The sequence below is a fragment of the Mus musculus genome, chromosome 4, assembly GCF_000001635.26.
Source record: "Mus musculus strain C57BL/6J chromosome 4, GRCm38.p6 C57BL/6J".
In the NCBI taxonomy this organism is placed as follows: domain Eukaryota; kingdom Metazoa; phylum Chordata; class Mammalia; order Rodentia; family Muridae; genus Mus; species Mus musculus.
Genome location: NC_000070.6, coordinates 98,962,843 through 98,979,988, shown reverse-complemented (window position 1 = coordinate 98,979,988; position 17,146 = coordinate 98,962,843). Strand labels below are relative to the sequence as shown.

General features: G+C 40.9%; 1 protein-coding gene across 13 annotated transcripts in view; it reads left to right on the top strand.

The window, feature by feature from the left end:
* Positions 1-17,146, top strand: part of Dock7 (dedicator of cytokinesis 7) — a 194,295-nt gene that overhangs the window by 150,965 nt on the left and 26,184 nt on the right. For all 13 annotated transcript variants that reach the window (XR_001784187.2, NM_026082.5, NM_001290636.1 and 10 more), the window contains 8 exons: positions 1,956-2,125; positions 3,962-4,116; positions 6,444-6,626; positions 6,727-6,862; positions 9,098-9,194; positions 10,263-10,359; positions 12,632-12,766; positions 13,545-13,697. Coding sequence is in view for 12 of the 13 variants with exons in the window: in NM_026082.5 (NP_080358.3) it covers positions 1,956-2,125; positions 3,962-4,116; positions 6,444-6,626; positions 6,727-6,862; positions 9,098-9,194; positions 10,263-10,359; positions 12,632-12,766; positions 13,545-13,697 (1,126 nt within the window). In the remaining variant the exon portion in view is untranslated. The remainder of the gene's footprint in view (positions 1-1,955; positions 2,126-3,961; positions 4,117-6,443; positions 6,627-6,726; positions 6,863-9,097; positions 9,195-10,262; positions 10,360-12,631; positions 12,767-13,544; positions 13,698-17,146) is intronic.

The window sequence follows — 17,146 nt, the reverse complement described above, 5'->3', positions numbered from 1 at the left end:
TCCCACTTTGGACCTGTCGCTGGACCTTCTTTTCCTCAGGCTTCTCTCCATTTCCATCCCTGTAATTCTTTCAGACAGGAACAATTATGGGTCAGAGTTGTGACTGTGGGATGGCAGCCTTCTCCCTCAGAACTCAAAAGGAGGGACCTTAGATGAAATGCCTGACAGGAGGGAGAGGGAACTTAGAGTCCACCTCTAGCAGGAAGACAGGTCATCAACCTAGTTTGTTATAGAACCCAGACCACCAGCCCAGGGATGACACCACCCACAGTGGGCTGGGCCCTCCCCAATTGATCACTAATTGAGAAAATGCCTTACAGCTGGATCTCATTTCCCCAACTGAAGCTCCTTCCTCTCTGATGATTCTAGCCTGTGTCAAGTTGGCACACAAAATCAGCCAGTACAATGAGTATAGGGAGAGACACATTTGGGGGTGGGAGAGATGGCTGAGTTCAAAGCCTTTCCTGCTCTTGCAGAGGACCTGAGTCTGCCTCCTAGCACACATGCTGTACGGCTCACACCTACCTTTAACTCCAGCTCCAAGCGATCTTATGCCTCCTGCTGGCCTTCATGTCCACCCTTCATAATCATATCTATACATACACATAAATTTAAAAAACAGAAATAAAAAACTTCTTTTAGAATAGATGAGCATGTTGAGAAGATCTGGCCAGAGCAGACCCAGAGCGGCAATTCTTTGCTAAGACAAGCTCTTGCTGGTGTGTTTTCCTGTGAGAATAGGTGTAGAAGCTGTAGCATGCTACAGCTTAAGGTTTGGTTGGAGTGTGTACACTTTAATCAGAATGGTTTGTATAGTCTGTGGTGAGAACAAATGTGTGAAGAGAAAAGAAACCTTTGTTACAAGTCCTCACCTAGGGGAGAGAAATCAGAGGGATCTAAATGAGGTGCATGAGCAGACACTCTGTTAAAAATCGAGACCTCAGGAAAGACCCAGCCTGCTGATAGTATCATCTGTCAAATAGAGGATTTTTCTAAGTAATAGAGGCAGGGGAGATGGCTTGCTCATTCAGTAAGAGGGCTGCCACTCAGGCATGAGGAGCTCAGTTTGGATTTCTAGCATCCACAGAAAAAGCTGACTCAGCAGCATGGCCTGCAATCCTAGCAGTGAGAAGGTGAAGACAGGAGAATTCCTACAGCTCACTGGCCGGCTAACCTTGCCAGATTGGTAACTTTGGGGTCAATGAGAGACCTTGCCTCAAAAAAAAAATGGAAAACAAGGAAAACATCTGATGTCCATCTCTGATCTCCACACATCTGTATCTTATAACCATACTCACACTCGTGCTTCACACCCACACACACTCAAGACTCACTCATCATACACACTCATGACTCACACTCATACACACTCATGACTTATCCACACACACTCATGACTTATACTCATCATACATATTCATGACTCATCCACACACACTCATGACTCACACACTCATGACTCACACTCATAACTCTCACACACTCATGACTCATCTACACACTCATGATTCATTCACACACACTCATGACTCATTCACACACACTCATGACTCATCCACACACACTCATGACTCACACACTCATGACTCACACTCATAACTCTCACACACTCATGACTCATCTACACACTCATGATTCATTCACACACACTCATGACTCATACACACACACTCATGGCTCATACACACACACCCGACTACTCTTCCGAAGGTCCGGAGTTCAAATCCCAGCAACCACATGGTGGCTCACAACCATCTGTAACAAGATCTGATGCCCTCTTCTGGAGTGTCTGAAGATAGCTACAGTGTACTTACATATAATAAATAAATCCTTTAAAAAAAAAAAGTTAAGGACTTAAATAAGATTGATTGAGTGCCTTCTCTTACTATTTGTTTTGACGATATTACTAATTTCTGTGACTCATTGCTTCTTCTTTGTCTCTCCTTCTTAAATAGACTGTTTGGATTGCATAAGAAAGTCATCAATATGGTACACAACTTACTGTCCACTCACGACTCTGACCCACGGTACTCTGACCCTCAGATAAAAGCTCGGGTGGCTATGTTGTACCTACCTCTTATTGGTATTATCATGGAAACTGTACCTCAACTGTATGATTTTACAGGTACTTCATGTAATTTACGTAGTTTTCAAAGCTTGTTATCTCAAAGTTGTAGAAAATGTTTTTTAAGGTTAACAAATATTAAGGCACTAGATCCTGGGGCTGTAGAGAGGCTCCACGGTTAAATGCACTGGCTGCTCTTGCAGACGACTCCAGTTTGATTCCCAGTACTCACATGGTGGCTCACAACCAGTGGCTCTAGGTCCAGGGGACCCTCCAGGACACTCTTGTGGCTTCTTCGGGTACCAGGCATATGCAAGGTGCACATACATGCAGGCAAAATACCCAGACATAGAAAAATATAAAATAATTTTAAGTTATTTTTAAAATGTACCCTGATAAGAATAAATTGTAAATAACCATGCTGTTTAAAAGTTTTAATATTTGAGGAGATTCATTGTGAGATTCCCTTAAGATTTTAGGATGAATTTTAAACTATGAGTATTTATACCTTTTAGAAAACACAGATATGCTTATATGCATGTGTATTATGCATATTAAGAGAAAATAGTTCTTCTGTCTACTACCCTCATCACCATCTTTATTCATAGGGATGTGTAACTGAAATTAATATTCCCCTACACATCAATAATTATGTTTATTCCAAGTTAGCCTGTTGAGACTATGCTGTTCCTTAAAAGCCTCCAAAGTTCTGCTCATCTTATTTTGACTATTTAGAATGTATTAAAGGCACAGTTTCAACTGAAACAGTATTTAAACTAGCAATTAGTTTGATAAAATACTTCCAGTGTAATGAAGTCAAAACATTCCCTGGATACCTGATAATTTTAGGAAATAACTGTGTCATTAAGAGCCTGGTGAGTAGAACCTCCCTGGGTTTGGATCACTGAATTGCTTTCTGCGTGAAGGCAAAAATGTTCATGCAGTTAGATCTTTCTTTGTAACTCCTCAGTTCTTGTTTCCAATAGACAGTACTACACTAGAACTGAGGTAATACTTAAATGCTTCAAAAGAAAAAATAAAAATTTTGATTAAAAATTGATAATGTCTCTAAAAGTATGGATTTAAACTGAAAAAAGTTTTAAGATTTGCTACTATTTCAAAAAAACGAGGTACATAGTTTAGAAATTATCTGATGAATGATAAACTATAGATAATAGTCTTTTAAAAAGCTATTTCTAAGCCGGGCGTGGTGGTACACGCCTTTAATCCCAGCACTTGGGAGGCAGAGGCAGGTGGATTTCTGAGTTCGAGGCCAGCCGGGTCTACAAAGTGAGTTCTAGGACAGCCAGAGCTACACAGAGAAACCCTGTCTCGAAAAAACAAACAAACAAACAAAAACAAACAACAACAAACAAAAAAGCTATTTCTACCATAGTGTATATAAAATAAAATTTATTTTAAAAATACACACAGTATTTATACATGGTAGCACTCACAGTTAAAAGACATAAATAAATATAAATGCAGCATTAAAACAACAGCATCAATTAGTTCTGGCACATACTGTACAATAGATACATGACTGTCGTAACTAGAGCTGTCTCCTGTGGCTAGTACAGTGAGATAATGTGTCAAGAGTATCTATCTAAAGTGCTGTGACACTAGTTACCTCTGCCTAAGGCCTTCTCACTGTTACAGTGTCATAGTGTCTGTAAGGCTGCCTGCCAGTCAACCAGAGGATTAGTAGTTGAGTCTGGGAGAGTAGAAATTACATGTGGGTTGTTGGTTCTGGGGGTCGTAACCCGTGTGTTGTCCAGGAGTCAGCTGTGTGTGTAAGTTGATGGGTCTCTCTTAAAGAGTCCTAGAGAACAGGGACGGGGTGCATGCTTTATAACTGTTAGCCAACCGAAAGTCTTCATCCTTTTTCCCTTTCAGAATCACACAATCAACGAGGAAGGCCAATTTGTATAGCCCCTGATGACTATGACAGTGAGAGTGGGAGCATGATAAGCCAGACGGTTGCCATGGCAATTGCAGGAACATCCGTCCCTCAGCTGACAAGACCTGGCAGTTTTCTCCTCACGTCAACGGTAACATGAGCCTCTTATAAAAAGTTGGGGGTTTAGTTTTATTTTTCTAGACTACCAGGTATCTAGAAAGAGGTCCACTGCTGAGGCTGGTGTGTTAACTGGCGCAGAGGCATGCTGAGCTCTGTGAAAACATTAGCTTTCCCAGACTGCCGTGTGCAGTCTCCTCGAGGTGGACGGACAGCATGCAGCCCTGTATCTTGTCACTCAGAACTTTATAAAGTTCCTTATTTTATGTAGTTCTTTTCCTTCATTTTTACAACCCACTTTATTAGCTCTAAGAAATAGTGTCATCTTTAAATTTCGTGCCTTTTAAGTTTAGCAGAGTACTCTGTGAAGATCTCCCCAACAGGGGGGCTACGGAAGCAGGAGGAGACTTACCATCATGGACAGAGTTTCCATTCTAAAAAGCTTCCTAAGTTACTGCTTTCAGAAAACAGAGTACTATATAAAGGCACTGCTATGTTTGGCAGCTTTGTAATATGTTTCAGGTAGACTTGCTTAACTGTACAGTTTAATATTATAGTTAATTATAAAGCTGTGCAGCTTTCTCCTGTGTCTTCCATCCCCTTATTTCTAGCAAGCCCAGCAAGGCAATGGCTAGCCTGCCTTCCATTTGTGCAGACTTAAGGGTCCTGGCTCGTTCATGTAAGTGAAGCTGTGTGCTGCGGCACCTGCGGTGTCCTTCCTGTCACTCGCAGGCATGCTCTTGAGATCTCGAATCCGCTCAGCCGCAGTCTCCATGCTTCTTGTCTCTTTGAAGTACCGACTAATCTGGCATTCTGATGATAGACCAAATCCTGTTTACCTGTGTTTAGTTGGTTAACGGTTAGATACTCCTGTCTGTCAGCTGTTAGGAATATTAAATGCTGGAGTGAATACTTGTATGCAAGTCTTTCTGTATCTCCCTTGGGTAGAAACCGTGGCATGGGTTTGCTGGACATGTCTGCAGTCCAGTCAACATTTTGGCTAAGCCTTTCTTAAATAGCGTGAGTATCCCAGTAAGTGCTCATTGCCACATCCTCTTTCTTTGGAGAAAGGGCTGTTCAAATCCTTTGTCTTGTTACCGAACTGAAAGAGTTCTTTGTATATTCCAGGTGCAGATCTCATAGACACCTGATTTGCCATTCCTTCCTTTTTCCTATGGATCATCTTTTCTGTTCATGATAGTATATAAAATGTAACATTTTAGGTTTTTTAACTGTTTGTAGAAAATTCTTAAAATTGGTGCTGTTCTTAATTTTTTATCATAACTATCTACCCAGCTGCCTTTCAAAGACTGAGCAGTGTATTTACTGTAAAGTCTGTGGTGTTTTCAAGAAGGCAGGTCTACAAGTCCTTTCCCAAGCATGAATTCTTTTTTTTCTTTGTTTGTTTGGGTTTTTTTGTTTGTTTGTTTTTTGAGACAGGGTTTCTCTGTATAGCCCTGGCTGTCCCAGAACTCACTTTGTAGACCAGGCTGGCCTCGAACTCAGAAATCCACCTGCCTCTGCCTCCCGAGTGCTGGGATTAAAGGCGTGCGCCACCACGCCCGGCCTAAGCATGAATTCTTATTCCTAAAATTCAGGAACAGTATAGGCTAAAATTATTTGTAGACAAATCATTACAGTACTTAAAAGCCCTAACAGTTTTTGTGGGGCACTAAAAAAAGCTAAATTCTTTTCAACGATATGAATTGGATTGTTTCAGCAATGTGTATAAAAATTTTAAAAATTAGCCAGGCGGTGGTGGCGCACGCCTTTAATTCTAGCACTTGGGAGGCAGAGGCAGGCGGATTTCTGAGTTTGAGGCCAGCCTGGTCTACAGAGTGAGTTCCAGGACAGCCAGGACTGCACAGAGAAACCCTGTCTCGAAAAAACAACAACAAATAAATAAATGAATAATAAATAAATAAAAATTAGTAATTTTGATGAGATCCAATTAATTGATTTTTCCAGTGTAGCATGCTTTTGGTGAAAATTCCATGAAAGAAAAGTTTTTAAGTGCACTATAGAATCTAACCCTAAGCCAAGTCTCAAGGCCCATCCCTGCAGTCTCAGCATCTGGGACGTAGAATCAGGGCACTGTGTGGCTGGCTTTCCCATATGTTATTGAAATCAAATTCTTGATTTAAGAAGCAATGGGTAGTGTATTTTTAAGAAAATTTTATTTTAAAGTATTTGTTCATTTGATTTTAGGCAGAGTCTTGGAATATAACTAGGCTTTCCTGAAGCTTGATAGGTAGCTCAGGCTAGCCTTGGACTTGGAGGCCTTCTACCTGCATTTCCCAAATACAACAATCCAAATGATCACTGGTCAGTGGGGCTCACGCCACTGTTCTTTGTTTTCAGAGTGGCCGGCAGCACACCACCTTCTCAGCAGAGTCAAGCAGGAGCCTTTTGATCTGTCTGCTTTGGGTTCTCAAGAATGCAGATGAAACGGTTCTGCAGAAATGGTTTACAGATCTCTCAGTCCTCCAGCTGAACCGGTTGTTAGATCTGCTTTACCTGTGTGTATCTTGCTTTGAGTACAAAGTAAGTAGCCATTATACCATTGAAACTTATAAGAAAGTAAAATAACACAGAAAGGAAGAAGGAAGTGTCCTCAGTGTCTCTTCTGATGTTTCCATTTTAGGGAAAAAAGGTATTTGAACGAATGAATAGTTTAACTTTTAAGAAATCAAAAGACATGAGAGCCAAGCTTGAAGAAGCCATTCTGGGGAGCATCGGTGCCAGGCAGGAAATGGTACGGCGGAGCCGAGGGCAGCTCGGTAGGTACATTTTCTCCTCTTGGCTAGGGCTGCATCACTTCCAAGAGCTGCGACTGTAGTCACCACTGTTGCAAGTCCACTGTGGCTTTGCAGAAACTCTGAGTATAACTGAATCAAGAAATTTCACCCCTAGCATAAGAGCTGTTGCCAGGGTTACGGATGTGTGTTGACCATGCCCCTTAGCAGCTCTACATCCAAGAGTATTTGAGTGAAACAAATTGAACTCCATGGGTTATAGAGGAGAGAAAGCATTGAGTGGGGTAAGTAGGAAGGAAGCTGGGGAAAGAGTGGTAAACGTGATCAGAGTACATTTCAGAAGAGGGCTGGCCCGTGACTCAACAGTTAATGCTCGTGCAGAGGCAAGAGCATGTTAGGTTGTTTACCACCACCTGTAATTTCAGTTCCCAGGGACCCAAGGTCTCAGGCCTCCGTGAGTACCTGTCCTTGTGTACACACATGGAAACACATATTTACAACAACAATAATAAATCTAGAGAAAACATTTCAAATTTAAAAGTTGAGAAAGGAAAACAATATGAAAGTATAGAGATTTGTCTGTCTGTCATTCCATAGAGTGACCTCTGTTTCATAGAGATTTGTCTTCATTACATAGAGTGATCTCTGTTTCTTAATAATTTTAAACTTCCTATGTGAATGCTGAGCTTTTCCCTTTGTTGTTTCTCCATCCTCTCAGACAGTTTTTAGTCTCACTGTTTTCAGAAGTGGGCTTTTCATTTCCTAATTGGAAATGAAATCTGATTCCATCACATGCCTGTGGATTTCTCCACCAGCCCTGGTGCTTTGTCACTCAGGATAAAGTTCTGGTGCCTGTTAAAAGGCTCCCCATGCCATCCAGTCTGCCTTCAAACCTATAGTCCTCAAGGAGGAAGCGCCCCTACCGGCTTCTCCTATAGAGCCAGGAAGTAGACCAAAGGAAGTCATTGTAGACTGCTCCTGTAGAAGACAGAAGTTTAGTTCTCATCACTTATGTCAAGTCTCAGTGAGTGTGTGTGTGTGTGTGTGTGTGTGTGTGTGTATCTCCCCCTCCCCCCCATGTACACAAAGAATATATTTTTGAAAAAGAACTTATTCTGCTACAGGTGTTTAATCTTTTTGTGTCTGTGATGTATGTTTACCTGCATGCTTGTATATGTGCATGTATGGTGCGTTGCATGCATGTGTGGAGACCTACGGTTGATGTGAGAATCTTCTTCAATTATTCCTCCTTATTCTTTGAGGCAAAGCCTTGTAGTTAACCCAAAGTGCTATGATATGACCATCTTGCTAGCCAGCTTGTTCCAAAGGTCCCCTCTGCCTCCCACGGCTAAAATTACAAGCAGGTTAGCACATCAGCCTAGCATGTGTGTGCTTCTGGGAATCTGAATTCTATCTCTTGTTTACATGGCAAACACTTATTCCTGGAGCCATCTTCCTAGTTCCTATTATGCTTTTATATGAACATGAATTTATTATGTACTCAGTCTATCCCAGATACTTTATTATTAAATGATGAACAAGGGGCATCATGTCTGTTGGGTAATATGGTCTTATATGAATAAATGCTATAGAGCCTACAAGGTGCTCACATCTGTAATTCCAGCACTTGCCAGACTGAGACAGGAGGATTATGTTAAATTCATGATCAGCTCTGGCTACATATTCCAGGCCAGCCTGGACTACTGAGTGATACTGTGTCTCGTTAAAAATTATTAATTAATGTTATGACAGGAAGCAAAGCAAATACTTAGGTAAGGATTTCTTGGAGGGTGGGAGAAGGTTCCCAAAAAGGAGGTGGATGGTTTTTAACCAGTAGAAGTTGATGAGCAACCCAATCAGATAAAGCTCTGATTAGCCATTGTGTACATCCTAAATCAGGAGCATGTGTGGTGAGGTTACCCATTCCTGCAGGGAGAGCAAGAAGGTAGCATGACTAAACATACTCCAGTACACTCTTGGGAATGAGCTGTTCCATTTGGCCTTATAACACAGCCCATGTAAGAGTCTTTCTTTGCTTATTTAAAAGGGTTTTTTTCTCCCCAAGATATATTCTATATAGAAAATATTTTCTCCTTAGTTATTATGAAAACTTTTAAATAAAAATCATTACTGCCCAGTTCTTCCACTTAAACTGAAAGAAATGGCTATTTATAAAATCAAGAATGCCCGCTATTTCTTCTGTATTATCAAATGTGTATATGGTCCCACTGAAATACCATTTTGAAATTGGTTTGACAGAGAGGAGCCCATCTGGAAGCGCCTTTGGGAGCCAAGAAAACCTGCGGTGGAGAAAGGACATGACTCACTGGCGTCAGAACTCAGAGAAACTCGATAAGTAAGACGATCCCGTGTGCTAACGGCTGCCTAGGTTTTAAACACAAAGAAAATCATCTTAGGTTTTTTATTTTTATTAGGCATTCATCTTAGAAGACATGTGTTTGTTTGATTTTTAAGTTTTAAATTAAAAACTGAGAAAACGACTTTATATGTTATAGTAAAATATATTGCATATTTAAAAACTGATTTAAAAATAAATAAGGCAAGCTCATTTACTCAACTAATCCTCCATGGGATGTCCAACATGTATATATACTTTGTTTTTCCCATGTGGAAGAGGTTTCATTGGAAGGGAGAGACAAAGTAGTGGCAGAGAGAGAAGAGGGCGAGAAAGAAGAGAGGGGGAAGAAAGGGTTTATACACTTTTGTAGTAATTATAATCAGGTTGTTAGCAGTATCTAGTGCCATTCTTTTAAAGTTTTGTTTCTAATGTATGATTCCACCCAGTCTTATCTAAGACTTAAATTACTGTCTGAGAATATTTGTATGTATAGTGAAGAGGGAATTACATAAAATCTTAGAAAATGTAGTGCTTTTATTGTTGTTGATAAATACATTGAAAATGTTTGGAATCTGTGAGGAGTGCTTAGCTTTTGAACACTGCCTTAGATACAGCAGTGTGTAGACCGAGCACCACCTAGTGTCTGTGGTGACCGCTGTGAAGAGGAGTGCTGTCGGCCTGAAAGGCAAAGCAAACATGCATGCCCTCAGTGGCACCTTGTGGGGACTGATGGATAGGTTGCTTGGTGTAGTATCACTAGGAAGGCAGAGGCAGGCAGGTCTCTAAATTGGAGGACAGCCTGGTCCACATAACAAGTTCTAGGCCAGTCAGGGATGTACAGTGAGAACCTGCCTCAAAACAAAAAAAGATGTATATGTTGCTATACAGTCAACAAGACAGGGAAACAGAAAATTTCAATATATTAAATACTGAATCTTTCTTCTTTCTGAGTTTTCCTTGACACAAATAGTTTCAAGGTTTCTGTTTTAGTGAATCTTTAAGTTGTTTTTTAATTTCTGGCCTTTTGGAAAGATAACTAAAATTTCTTACAATATTTTGCATCAGGTCAAGAGCAGAGATAGAACACGAAGCACTGATTGATGGAAACCTGGCTACTGAAGCAAACCTCATCATCTTAGACACGCTAGAGATCATCGTCCAGGTAAAGACGTGCAGGAAGCTTAACTACAGATTCAGCAGGCCAAGATTGGGAAATCAGTTTGAGGCACACAATGGTGGTCAGACATCAGTAGTTCTAAGTAGTTGGTGATTCTCTACTTATAAATTCTATTTCTTTCCAAGTTTTCAAATGTTTATTCTTTGAGGGTGCTTATAAAATCTACATCTGTTTGTCATATTCAAGGCCTTGTCTTTTGTTTTTAATAATGGGGTATCCCACTGGAATATAGTTAACATGTAGCATAGAGATATGCTGGTTTTATTGTATCTTCTACATATTAAGCAGTAGTTTAGGTTTTTATGTGTAGTGACCTATTGGGTAATTTTACATAACTGCAAACTGCCTTATCAGTCACTTTCTAGACATTAGTACCCTGTTAGTGACAGGAGCCACTTAGGAAGTGTTTCAAGCAATGTCCTAAGCGCTTCACAAGTGTTAACTTATGTGGTCTTCATAAGAGAAAGGCTATTGAAATGACCACTATCCTGCTTTTGTAGATAACAGTAGTTAGCCACAGAGATGTTTCAGAGTGTCCCATGAACACAGGAAGAAAGTAGGAGAACCAGAGTGTGAATCCGTTCCCAGGATGCTCCAGTTGTTTTAGTAACTAGTCTCTCACCTGTTTCTGGCAGTCCCTATCTGCTGCTGTCACTCTCTCAGGGTCTTAACTCAATGCTGTCGTAATGGCTGCCTACTTCATAGCATTCGGTATTCTCTCTGTAGTCTGTTCTGTTCACTTCCTTAAGGTTATTCTTCTTAGATTTTACTTGCTGCTATCCTGATTGAAAATTTCAAAACATAAAACCGCCAGTATTTCTTGGAACTAGAGAGATGGCTGAGTGTTAGGAGAATTGGCGTGTAATTGTGAAGACTGCAGACCAGATGCTAGCACCGACATAACAAAGCCTGGCTTCTCGCTTATGCCTGTAACCCAGTTCCAAAGGACATGAGGACACATGAAGGTCACCGAGGCTTGCTGGGTTTCAGCCTAGCCAGGAAGACACAAGCCCAAGGTTCAAAGAAACCCAGCCTCAAAGAAATAGTCAGAGCATGGTAGAAGACACTCAACACCCTCTTCTGGCTGCTTATGCATACACATACAACATGTAGACAAACACACAAGATGGCTGTCTTAGTCAGGGTCTCTATTCCTGCACAAACACCATGACCAAGAAGCAAGTTGGGGAGGAAAGGGTTTATTCAGCTTACATTTCCATACTGCTGTTCATCACCAAGGAAGTCAGGACTGGAACTCAAGTAGGTCAGGAAGCAGGAGCTGATGCAGAAGCCATGGAGGGATGTTCATTACTGGCTTGCTCAGCCTGCTCTCTTATAGAACCCCAGACTACCAGCCCAGAGATGGTACCACCCACAAAGGGACCTCTCTGCTTGATCACTAATTGAAAAAATGCCTTTCACCTGGATCTCATGGAGGCATTTCCCCAACTGAAACTCCTTTCTCTGTGATAACTCCAGCCTGTGTCAAGTTGACACACAAAACCAGGCAGTACAATGACAAGTACTAAATAGTTTTTAAAATTCTCTATTTCTTGACTACTTAATGACAAAAATGAGGAATTCTTCAGACTTTAAAAGGCTTTATATTTTAATGATCTATTGGACTAGGTCTAACCTACTAGAAATAAAAACAGCATAAATTTTTTTTATTATTTTATTTATTTACATTTCAAATGTTGACCCTCTTCCCGGTGGTATAAATATTTTCTAAGCTAGATTATGCAAGGCACTTGCTCAGGCTTCTCTCCTCACCACACTGCATTTCACTGGGCGAAGGAGCCACGTGTGTTTTTAAGGGCATGCCTCATGGAGGAACTTGTCTTTAGTTCACACTTCTTTTTAGATTAGTTCCAAGTCCCTCAACAAAAGCTGGGATTCCTTTCCTTAAAGGAGGAAAGAGAAAAATTTATTTTTGATATGTAACAAATGTAATCTGCCATGGGCACTTTTGCACGTGCTTCAAGTCAGACGTCCACGTTTATCTACAGGTTCCTTAGAATGCACTTGCTATTCTCCTGCTGCTATGTCTACTCCTCTTCCCACTCGCAGCCTGAAGTCTCTCTGGCTTTTCACTCCTTTTTCCCTTCCATCCAAACACTGTGTGGTGTCTTCTCTTGAAGTCCTTCTAGTTTTTACCATTTTCCTGTCTTGTAAATGTTTGTGTTTTCACACATAATTTACCTAGCTAGCCACATTATAGACACATGCTGTCTTACATTTTATCCTTAAATTGCAGACTGTGTCTGTAACGGAATCCAAAGAGAGTATCCTGGGTGGTGTGCTAAAAGTGCTGCTACAGAGCATGGCCTGCAACCAAAGTGCAGTCTATCTGCAGCACTGCTTCGCCACGCAGAGAGCCCTGGTCTCAAAGGTGAGTGAGTTTACCTGAGGTCTTCATATGTGGCTTCACTTTCTTCTTTAGCACTGTCCAAGGTCATTTACCACACTCCCTGGTCAATTTGTTATGAACCTTGGGCCTCTGACTCTGTCTTCAGAACGTGTCTTGACCTGATTTATTGATAATCAGCTTCCTGTCTAAAATCATTTGGTTTTGAGAAGAACCTGAACTCAGTAGCTGAATGCAGGCTGTCCACCTCTTTCCTTGTTCTACTGGGTTTTGTGATACTGGAGATTGAGCCTAGGTCCTTGGACACGGGATGCAAGCACTCTTTGAGTTCTAGCTCCCACCATGTAGCTTTCTCTTCAACTCATTTATTAAAAATTAAATGTATGGGCAGTTCCACCCTTGCTGTGTGAAACTGTTGTGTGCTTTGCTATACCAGTTGTTTCCTGTTTGTCGTCCTCTCCCCACCCCACCCCTACCCCTGAAACATGTGTGTTTGGTTTTGTGTGTTTATGTTGTGCTCTTGCATGTCCATACTGTTCTTCATAATACACGACTGAAGCCACAACAGTTCATGTATGTAATGTTTGTTATTGGGCCTACCACACAAAAACATGAAACTTGCCCAGGGTCACACTGCCGCCTAAGAAGTGACATGGCCAGTATTTCAGCCCACCTGTCTGGCTGTGTTCAGTACTGTTGACCTTAACTAATGTTGTCTCTCAACCACTCGGTTTCATTTCTGGGCTAACCTATCAGATTTCTAAGTCAGCTATATTAACATACATCTTTCTGGTTTTTACAGTTTCCTGAGCTCTTGTTTGAGGAAGAGACAGAGCAGTGTGCGGATCTGTGCCTCCGGCTTCTCCGTCATTGCAGTAGCAGCATCAGTACAATCCGGTCGCACGCTAGTGCCTCCCTTTACCTCCTCATGAGGCAGAACTTTGAGATCGGGAATGTAAGTGTCTGCCATGAAAGTGGTCAGGGTTCATAATGAAATACAGCTTCAATAGACAGGTATTAAGAACTTAGATGTCTTTATTCCCATCCTATGGGTGTCTATGAAAGTGTGTATATGCATGGGGCATGCATATGTGTGGTGCAGGTTGGGGGATACAGACTCATACTGCTCTATTTCTGTTGGGTGCCAGGTTCTTATAACCAAGAGATTCTAGTTGCATTATGAATTTCATCTAGTTTTTTAAAGTCCCTAATATTTGACTACCCATGGAATTTCTTGAAAGTTGTTCTTGTTAGCATTTTCTGTTGTTCTGGGATTTTTTTTTTCCTGTTTAGGAAAAAAAAAGAAAGACAATTTATACATTAGCATTTATAGATTAGCATCTCTGAGTAGAAGGAAGTAATTTCAAACTGGCAGTGATGCTAAGTTGTTCTTCACTATGACCCCACTACAGAGTGTAATATATTACTCTCTTGACTACTTGAATTTTATTGTTCACACTGTGGGAGACACTGGCAAATTATAAAGGAATGATTAATAGGCATTTAGTATTTTACACAGAAGATGGAGTGCAGGCCTAAAAAACAGTCAGGTGATTAACCAGGAAGTTATTGCAGTGACTCAGAGCAGAAATGGGATGGCTGTTGACGAAAGTACTGGTTTTAGGAATGAGAAACTGACAGTTTAAAGGCAGCAAGGACTGGAGTAGGCTCATCCTATGAAGAGCAGGGTGAGCATGGGCAGGCCCAAGGAAGTCAACAGGAAACGAGGTGCATTGGATATACTGACATCAGGTCATCTTGCAACCTCAGATGGAACTGGAACACAGTGCTTTTGAGCTCTACAGAGGACTATGTTCTGAAGACAAACAGGAGATATATTAGTTGAAGGAAAGGCATCCCTGAAGCTATTTAGTCCCTGTCAAGTGTGAAGAGATTTTTGACAAAATAGGGAGCATTGGTGTTTTAGTTTCTTTTCCTCTTGTTGGATAAAGACCATGACAGAAGCATCTGAAGGGAGAGCAGGTTTGTTTTCACTCCTAGCTCAAGGTGCATTTTATCATGGCAGGCAATCAAGGCTGCAAGGGCTGGAAGCACTGGCCGCTCACATCCCCAGTCAGGAAGTAGACGGATGGATGCAGGCCGCTGCTCTTCCTTCTCTCTCTCTCTCTCTCTCTCTCTCTCTCTCTCTGTGTGTGTGTGTGTGTGTGTGTGTGTGTGTGTGTGTGTGTGTGTGTTTCTGTAGTCTAGGGTCCTCTGCCCTTGTGCTTGGTGCATAATTATTTAGAATTGCAATATTTTCTTGATGTATTTTTCATTTAGTGAATATGTGGTATCATTCCCCATCTGTTCAGATTAATTTTAGTCTAAAGGTTATTTTGTCTGATATTAAAATGGCTACCCTGGCTTGTTTCTTGGGTTCATTTGCTTGAAATATCTTCTGTTCTTTTATCCTGAGATTATGTTTATCCTTTGATATTAAAATATATTTCTTGAGGTTGGAGAAATGGCTTAGCTATTAAGAGCACTGGCTGATCTTCCAGAGTTCTTGAGTTCACTTCCCAGCATCCACATGATGGCCCATAGACACTTACAAATGTAGTCCCATGGGATTTGATGCTCTCTTCTGGTGTACAGGGATACATGCAGACAAAATACCCACATACATAAACAAATAAATCATTAATTTAAAAATGGTTATGTTTCTTGGATGCATCAAAAGAATATATCCTGTTTTATAGTGTGATCTGTTAATCAGTGTCTCTTTATTGAATCATTGAAGCCATTGATATTGGGAGTTATTAACGTACAGTGTTTACTAATTCCTGTCATTTTGTTGTGGTGGTGTGAGTTTTTCCCCCTGTATTTATTTGTAGTTCTGAGCTTATTTATCCCTTGTGTTTTCTTGGGTCGTTAAGACTTTCATGTTGAAGTTTCTCGTGTCCCCTTCTAGCTGGAATAGAGAGATACTGCTTAACTTTGGTTTCATTGTTGATTGTCTTTCTTTCTCCATCTATTGTGACTGAAGGTTTTACTGGGTATAATAAACTGGCCTGGCTTCTGGTGTCTCTGAGACTTTACAGAACATCTGTCCAGACCCTTCTGCCTTTTAGAAGGTTCCATTGAAAAAACAGGCATTATTTTAATAGGTCTGCCTGTATATGTTAGTTGGTCAGTTTCCCTTGTAGCTTTTAATATTCTTTCTTTGTTCTGTACGTTTAGTGTTTTTATTATAACACATCATGGGGAATTTCATTTGTGGTCCAATGTATTTGGTGTTCTGTTTGCTTCTTGTACTTTAATAGATATTTCCTTCTTTTGGTGAGGGAAATTTTCTTCTATGAACTTGTAGACCACGTTTTCTGTGCCTTTGACATAGGTGGCTTCTTCTTTCTCTGTTCCTATTAGTCTCTTCATAGTGTCCAAGATTTTCTGGATGCTTTGTGCCAAAAGGTTTGGTTTGGGTTTTTTTGCTTGTTTATTTTTTGTATTTTGTTTTGTTTTTCGAGACAGGGTTTCTCTGTGTAGCTCTAGCTGTCCTGGAACTCACTTTGTAGACCAGACTGGCCTCGAACTCAGAAATCCGCCTGCCTCTGCCTCCCAAGTACTGGGATTAAAGGTGTGTGCCACCATGCCTGGCTTGGTTTGGTATGATTTGGTGGTTGGTTGGTTTTAATACTTTGTTTGACTAAAGTGTCTATTTCCTCTATCTTGTCCTGGATTCTGTTGATATGGCTTGCCTCTAAGTTTCCTATTTGAGTTCCTAAATTTTTCATTTCTAATTTTACCTGTTTAGTTTTTAGGGATTCCATTTCTACTCTCATGTTCTGAACTCTTTTCTTCATTTTATTTCACTGTTTGTGTTTTCATAGATTTTACTAGTAGATTCATATCCTCTTTCAGGTCCTTGATTACATTCATAATAGCTCTTTTGAAGTCTTTGTCTCATCTTCAGCTGTATTGGAATACTTGAGGCCTGTTGAGGTAGGATTTCTGGACTCTAATATTGTCCTGCATCTTTCTGGCTGTTATTGGTTGTGTTTTTATGTTGGCATCTGGGTTTGAGATGATTGTAATTCTGGGTCTTATTATCTGGTCTTTGTTGGATTTTACATTCCTTGGTTTCTGTTGCCCTCTCTGGGTCTTAGGAGCATGTAGTGCCAGTGAGTTGCCTGCTTGGAGTTACTTCTGAGAACCTGATGTGCAGGTACTGCAAGTCCCAAGTAGACTTGTTTCTAGGTATCTAGAGCTACACACAGGAATGGGGAAGGCCACTGAGGCCTGCCTCAAAGATTTGGCTCTCTGGAGGATCTGATTTTCTGGCCATCAGTGGATTTCTAGGGAGAGAGTGTCTCTGGTTATTGGTGATTGAGACAAAGAGATAGGAGAGAAGGAAGGCTATAGGAGAAAATCTGCTTAGTTCCTTGGGAGTGAGGCCAGACAAGA